Source organism: Dromaius novaehollandiae, chromosome 1 (assembly GCF_036370855.1).
Source record: "Dromaius novaehollandiae isolate bDroNov1 chromosome 1, bDroNov1.hap1, whole genome shotgun sequence".
Classification (NCBI taxonomy): Eukaryota; Metazoa; Chordata; class Aves; order Casuariiformes; family Dromaiidae; genus Dromaius; species Dromaius novaehollandiae.
Genome location: NC_088098.1, coordinates 46,102,130 through 46,109,702, shown reverse-complemented (window position 1 = coordinate 46,109,702; position 7,573 = coordinate 46,102,130). Strand labels below are relative to the sequence as shown.

The following is a 7,573-nucleotide window of genomic DNA, read 5'->3' as shown; positions in this document are numbered from 1 at the left end:
GCTCCCGACAGCACGAGGTGAACATCAGCTCCCACCACTGGCTGGCCAGTGCTCCTGGTTCCTCGTCTTTGCTGTTTCAGAAACAGGGCCCAGCATGATTTCAGCCAAGCTGCCTCCACGGCGGAGGGCAGCCTTCTGCCCCCGACCACACGCTTCTTCCTCACATCCCTCTGCAAAAGTTTTATTTCAGGGGTGTCCCCAAACTCCCAGCGCTGTGGTTCAGCTGGTGCCCCCAGCGCTGCCGTGGCCTTACGGCAACCAAACCCGAGGGCGAGGGCGCCGCGCGGGCCTGGGGCACGAACGTGGCCACGACAACGGCAGCGCAGAGGCTCGCAGAGGCCGGCAAGAGCCCCGCCAGCCACGGGGACAAACCACCCCAGCTCTCCGGGCACGACGTGACGGAGAGGCAGGGGACATGCCCCAGCATGTCCTTGCACGCGGGCAGACCAGCTGCAGGCCGCCGGGCCGCGACACGGCACCGCGCGCGGGGGCCAGGGCACAAAAATAACTTCGGCCCCGGTGCGCCGTCCCGCCGGGCTCCCTGCCCCCCGCAGCTGACGTATCCCTGCTCCCCGCCGCAGCCCAAGCCCCGGCCGCAGGCCGCACCGCCGGAGCGGACCCCAGCAGCTCTGGAGCCCGACCTCGCCGCGGCAGGCCCGGCCAGGCGAGCGGGGGACGCGCACCCTGCGCGCTCGCTACGGCCCCGCGGCCCTGCACGCCTGCGGGAGGCACCGTCCGCGCCCGCCTCTCCCCCGCGCGGCTGATCGCACCGCGGCCCCGCTCCGCTGCGCGCCCGCGCAGGCCATTGCGCTGCGCGGAGCCCCGCGGGGCGGCTGCGCCCCCCGCCCCGCCCCGCTGCGCGCCCCCGCTCTATTTGTTTACAATCGATTACGTCAGCCCCCCCGTCCGCGGGCCACGCCCCGCCGCCTGCCGTCACAATGGTGCGATCGCCCGATTGGCGGCGGCGCGCCCCCAGCGCGGAGACGCCACTTCCGTCCGGCGGCGGCTATAAGAGGCGGCCCGCGGTTCTCAGCTCCCTTCGCCCCTCGCAGCAGGAGATGCTGGCTGCGCTGCCGCGGCCGCCGCAGCTGCTGCCGCCGCCCCCCTGCCGCAGGAAGAGGAGGCGGAGGCTGCCGCCCCCGGGATGTGATCTGGGCTGCGCTGCCTGCTCCTCTCCCAGTTAGAGCCGCGCCGCCCCCGCGCCTGCCCCGCTCCGCGCCCCCGTCCCGTCCAAGTGCCGCTCGCTCGCCGCCCGCCCCGGAGCGCTGGCTGCCGCCCGCCGCCGCCTCCATGCATCCCGCCCTGTACACCCGGGCCAGCATGATACGCGAGATCGCCGCGGCCGTGGGCTTCATCTCCAAGTTCCTGCGGACCAAGGGGCTCATGAACGAGCGGCAGCTGCAGACCTTCAGCCAGAGCCTGCAGGAGCTGCTGGCAGGTGAGGGGCGGTGCGGGCGCGGCGGGCACCAGCCCCCCGCTGCGGCCGGCCTCGCGGGCGGCCGTTGGGGGAGCGGCCGCAGCGGGGGGGAAGGGAAGGGGCGAAGCGGCGCCGTGTGCGCAGCCCCTTCGGCGGCGGCGGAGCGGGTGGGGGGCGGCAGCAGCAGCGGGCTGTAAACAAAAGCGGTTTAGCCGTCACCCAACACCTCCCCCCTCACCGCACACAAAGCTTTCGGAGCCACCTGGACTTTGCGCTCCCGCGGATCAAGCTGCCTGCTTTCCCCTGGGAAAAGCGCCTCTAAATTGCCCTTTTTTTGGTCAGATGCCACTGAAGAGGTGTCTCAGTTCCTCTGTCTTCTGGAAACACTTGGTAACCGCTGTAGCAGCAGCTGCCCAAAAACTCTAGTTAGGCTCCCATACCGAATTGTGTGCTGCCCTGTAGGTTTTGTCATCCCAAGGCCATGTCCCGGGGGGTTTGACGGTGACTAGTGTCTTGTGCTACAAGTAGTCTCACACCTATGCGGGTTTTGGGTGGGATAAAACTCTAAGGTAAGTCAAGTCACTGCTATCCAGCCCTGCAAAACAGGCTGGGGAGAGCGGTGGAGACATAAAAGACAGTAAAGCTTGCCCAGCTCTTTCCCTAGTTGCTAGCTGTTGTTGGGATATGAGAAATTAAGCATGGGCACTCCTAAAAGATGCGTTTTCCTTCTCAAATTATGGATTTTTGAAGCCCTTAAGCTTTTCTGCTCTATATGTAATCACTTGTGTATTTTGTTTTTGTGAATACTAGGAAGTTATTTCACTCTGTTCAGGTGGCAAACATTGTTCTCTATATATGGTGGTATGGAACAATAACTTTGTACATGAGTACTTCCCAAGGGACACTGCATTTATATAAGTCATCTGCAAAAGTAAAGACCATAATATTTCAGGTGATTTCATAATAAAATAAGTTTCTCAACACCTTGAGTTTTGAAATAGATAAGAAAACAGAGGTCACTGTACATCTTTTTGAATACAGAGTTAAGAAGGATAATCTTTTTTCTTATTTTATAGAACATTATAAACACCACTGGTTCCCAGAAAAGCCATGCAAGGGATCAGGTTACCGATGTATCCGGATCAACCATAAAATGGATCCTCTCATTGGACAGGCAGCACAGCGGATTGGATTGAGCAGTCAGGAACTGTTCCAGCTTCTTCCAAGCGAACTCACTCTATGGGTTGACCCGTATGAAGTGTCCTATCGTATTGGAGAGGATGGCTCAATCTGTGTGCTGTATGAAGCTGCACCAGCAGGAGGTAGCCAAAATAACACCAACATGCAAATGGTAGACAGCAGAATAAGCTGTAAGGAGGAACTTCTCTTGGGCAGAACTAGCCCTTCCAAAAGCTACAATATGATGACTGTATCAGGTTAAGATATAGTCTGTGGATGGATCACCTTAAAATGGATGGATAAATTTGGTTTTTACTTTGGGTGGGCACCTCTGGGGATGGATTATGGAATTTAAACCATGTCACAGCTGTGAAGATCTGGCACACGTTAGAGTGGTATACTTTAAAGTGACAGTGCCATAGTTTGGACAGTACCTTTCAGTGATTTAATAGCCTGTGAGTCAAAATGATTACAACTTGCTAGGGAGTGAAAAAGATCTAGGAAGGGTCAGTTTCTCTAAGACATCTTACTTAATTTCTACACCAATTCTTTCAACTCCAATCTGTATTTATAAAGAGATTCTCTGCAGTAGGTCTTGCAGAGTAAATTTGCACTATTACATTTATTAATTGTTAGCATTTTTGGCAGCTCAGTAACAGGACTTATTGTTATGAACACAATATACTGGAAATTTTATCTTTCAGACTTTTACCTAGCACTTACAAGTATGTATAAATGTACATAAGACAAACTAGTAAGTATGACCTAGGGAAATGGTCAGATCTTTATATTGGCCTCAAAAGTAGCAAGTGATCAGAATCTGCCATGGCAACAGGCTTTAAAAAGACCATATAAAGACACTGTCTGAACTGTGGTGTTAGCACCAGCCAGCTATCTGTACATTTGCTAGCTTGTAGTTTTCTAAGACTGAGTAAACTTCTTATTTTTAGAAAGTGGAGGTCTGGTTTGTAATTTCCTTGTTCTTAATTGGGTAAAAGTCTTTTCCACAAACCACCATCTATTTTGTGAACTTTGTTAGTCATCTTTTATTTGGTAAATTATGAACTGGTGTAAATTTGTACAGTTCATGTATATTGATTGTGGCAAAGTTGTACAGATTTCTATATTTTGGATGAGAAATTTTTCTTCTCTCTATAATAAATTGTTTCCTATCTTGGCATTTTAATTAATCTCTTGTCGTGATTACATAGGATCAGTTAAACTATTTTTGTCTCACAGTAGATTCAAAGTAGGTACTATAAAGGATAAGAACGTCAATGGCACCCGGTGCTAGGGAACACTTGATACAAACATGGATTAATGAAGACCTCATTATGTATAAATGCCTGGGAAGTTTAGGGAAACATATTTTACATGTCACTTTAAAACCTTTTAAAATCAGTCCATGTGGAAATAACTCCAGGGCCAATAATTCCAGGATATGAGGAAAAGGTACAGAAATAACATCCTCCAAAGATGACTTGAATAAATCCAGAGGATTAAAGTTTACATGGCTTCCTGATGAAGGATATAGCAAACCTAAAGTGTCTATTTTGACCTACTTTCTCACAAGTTCTCAGTTCTTCCCTGATGGATTCCCTGCTCAATAAGAGTTTCTGGGACAAATGTCCCTTAGCCTTAAGAGCAGGTTAACCACTCTACAGAAAGGTTGCTCGCCTTTTGCTTTCTTCAGATGCAAGACTTTCACTTTAGAAATCATTAAGATGGGATTCAACAAAAGGTATGTAGATCTTTTTTCCCAAATTTAAAAGGTGGGTTGAGGCTAAACCGAGAAGCCCATATTTATGTGTGTTCAAAGTTAATGAATGATGTGAAGATGTGATTCACTTAAGCACCACACTAATGTCATTTATATACTGCACAGTGGTTAGATACACCTAAGAAATTCCTTACCACTTTGTTTACACTTGTTAAAGTGCTGGAGTAAAACTTAAGAACTTTCTGTTCCTTATCTCCTGTGTACTTTGTACTGAGAGTGTTTAATAAAAGGCCAACCCAACTCAAGTCACTTCTGTTATGGGAACAAATGCTATTGTAGCAAAGGAAAAGAAAACAAAGAAAACAATCATTACTTGCCACCCAAATTTGTTAGCTATGGATAAAACTAAACTTCAGATTTGCCATGCACTGTGGCAAGTCCTGCAGAAGCATAAGCTTCAGATGTGGTGATAGTGATGTGTTGTATCTCCAGTTCAAATCTTTGCCTTCTGATTGGTAATGTGGCTAATTCTTAAGCAAAGCATAAGACTAAACTGTCCTGTTTTTCTTATTTCTTACTACTCATTTCTCCCCCAGCAGTTCTTTTGAAAATTCAGCTTTGCAATAATAGCTTCACAATGGATATGCATTAAACTCTACTAGAGTTGAAGTTCAGCTTCACATCTTCCTATGTTGAAAAAAAAAAAAAAAGCAACCCTTTTCTAAGACAATGCTTTCAACTTAAGTTTTTAAGCAAGAGATGTACTGAAGCAATAGGAATACCCAAAGGCACTTCTGTTGTGTTACATCTCCATAAGGAACATATAGTATGCCTGAATAGAAATTAAAAAAAAAAATTGAGCTTGGCTGCCTGTAAAGCTACATTAAACTTTGGTTGACTGTGCTGCCAACATAGCTGCACTTAGTATATAATGGTGCTGCTTATAGTAATTTCTGCTACATGGTAAGAACAGCAGCAGCAAAGGGTGGCTATATAGTTGGTCTTTGAGCTATGCAAATTATGAAATCATCAGCTGTAGACACTTTCTTTTTGATAAGCTGGGCATAGCTTTGCAGGCCAGCAAGTATTCCATCTGTGAGGCTGGCATGTGACACTGACCTGAGAATGAGCGTGCTCCCTTAGATGGTTAACATTTTAGTCCTTTTATGGTAGGGTGCTTTCATTCATGACATAATTTGTAACTGCAGCTGTAACTAGTAATTGGTACAACCTGTGCCTCAGTTGTTGGGATTTTTTCCAGCTGGATTTTTAAATATACCTCAGTGTGTACACAGTGTGCCTGTGTCTGATTTTAAAAATACTTCGCATGCTGTGGCAGCAGGACATGAGGAGAACTCCTGGGAGAAATGGAGTAAGGTGGTAAGCGAATTCTGTTGCCAAGCCTCTGCTTTGGTGCAGGCAGAACAAGCAGTGCACTAAGCGAAAAGTTTGCCATTTGTTTAAGGTGTCTTGATGCCAGCAAGGCTGATATCTTTATACAATTATTAAATGAGAGCATATTCAAGACCTACTTGCCAGGTGCAGGTTAAATGAGTTGGACTTTCATTGTGAAGCACCACATAATTTTGTTGTTCTGAGGGTGTGCTTGGCTGCGCACAACTTTAGGATTACAGCTTTTCTTAGATTTACTTTCTACTCTGCTGAAACTTGTTGACTGCTCAGTGAATGTCTTTATGAGGTGTACAATTGCCTTCCAGTTTATGCCAGGTGAGCAAATGTTTCTGGTTCTTACAGCATGTTGCCTTGCTGTGGCTTGTGTGGGATCCTACACACCTGATTACTTTTTGGTGTTTTATGTCTGGCAATGATGCTCCTACAGAGAATTGTTTTATATGTATCCTGTAAGAATCTCTGTCCTTCTGGTCTTTTGCAATTGTTTTTCTTTTTTCCTGATTAGTCCAGAGACATACATTTGGCTTAAGCAGTTGTTCAGACCAGGAACTTTTTCTTCCTGTAGGTCTTAAGGTCATTTTTGGGTCTGAATAGAGATGTAAAGGCTTTTGTTCAATTACTAATATTATTGATTTTAGTTTTCTGTTTTTCTACTGACTTGCAGGATTTTCTGGTAGATCAGAATGAAAGGCCTCATCATGCCATAGTATTTTCTTGTAATTGATTTGTTCTATCGGTCTACTTGAGAATTAGTAAATAACCTATGCAAAGTACTGTTCTGATATGAAAATACCATCATTTTGTTGTATCCTTATGATTTTGTATTGAATCAGTAGGATAAAGTGTCTCTTTTACTCATCACTAGAGACATTTTTCTTGGATCAGCGGGTCAGGTTGTGCTGTCTCTTGTCATAGCTAGCGGCGATCATTCTGAAGGCTAAATATTGTTAAACCTCTATACTCTCAATTGCCTTCAATTTAAATGGGAAAGGTTGTAACCTGATAATTTGGAAGCAGAGGGAGCTGTACTGTGGTAGGACCTTACAAAACAGTTCAGTGATGTGCAAAACAAAGAATCCAGTTAATGTTTCTAGAGTGTTTAGTTTGTGCTGATGCCTGTAAACATTTTTGTCACCAAATTAAGCAGATGTCACTGAACACAGACACCAAATCCATGTAAGGTGTCCTTCTAATTAGTCTTGCTTACTTATACTCTTAGAATATGATCTCTAGTTATTGCACTGGCTAGCAATGCATAAGATGATGAACATTGCTTCTTTTCTGTGTATCTGTGTAAGGCTTATTTCTGAATTTCCATAAATCAAGTAGCACTCTACACTTTCCAAAGTTTCCTCTACTTGATGCCATAATTTTTAGCAAAAATAGTTTATATTGGCAAAAGTTGCCACTTGACTGAAGAACATTAAAGGTGTTTTTAGTTTAAAGAATGAAACATGTATAGACTGGAGGTAAATAGCTCGCCTAAAAAGGAATGTATATTTACACATTCTTGGTGTAATAGCAGAGGTTATTTTTACATGTTTCACATTTACATTCCAGTGTGGCATAAAGCGAACATTGTGAAGCAGGATGTTAATTCAGTGGCTTTCAAGGGTTGGTAGAGCAAGTCAGACTTAGACAGTAAATGCTGTATTAATGGTTAGCAGTGACAATTTCATCAACATAGGAACTGCAGGGTATAATTAACATCAGTTGCTTTGACACTATGCTCTTAATGTATGGTTTCAACCTTTCTTTCAGTTGCAGTTGGAGGATGTACTGTGACAAATTATTGCTGATACAAAGTAGGTCAACAGTAAAATGGCTGACTTACCATAAATGAA

General features: G+C 46.0%; 1 protein-coding gene across 1 annotated transcript; it reads left to right on the top strand.

Moving 5' to 3' along the window:
* Positions 1-1,015: 1,015 nt before the first annotated feature.
* On the top strand, positions 1,016-3,782 carry BTG1 (BTG anti-proliferation factor 1). The gene is made up of 2 exons (XM_026104132.2): positions 1,016-1,438; positions 2,494-3,782. The coding sequence occupies exons 1-2, from the start codon at positions 1,291-1,293 to the stop codon at positions 2,856-2,858; spliced, it is 513 nt and encodes a 170-aa protein (XP_025959917.1). The 5' UTR covers positions 1,016-1,290; the 3' UTR covers positions 2,859-3,782.
* Positions 3,783-7,573: the final 3,791 nt, after the last annotated feature.

Bases quoted from the DNA above. Each gene is read 5' to 3' on its own strand.
- BTG1 (XM_026104132.2), top strand. From the start codon at position 1,291: ATGCATCCCGCCCTGTACACCCGGGCCAGCATGATACGCGAGATCGCC. The intron at 1,439-2,493 runs GTGAGGGGCGGT...CTTATTTTATAG, and splicing joins CCTGCAGGAGCTGCTGGCAG to AACATTATAAACACCACTGG.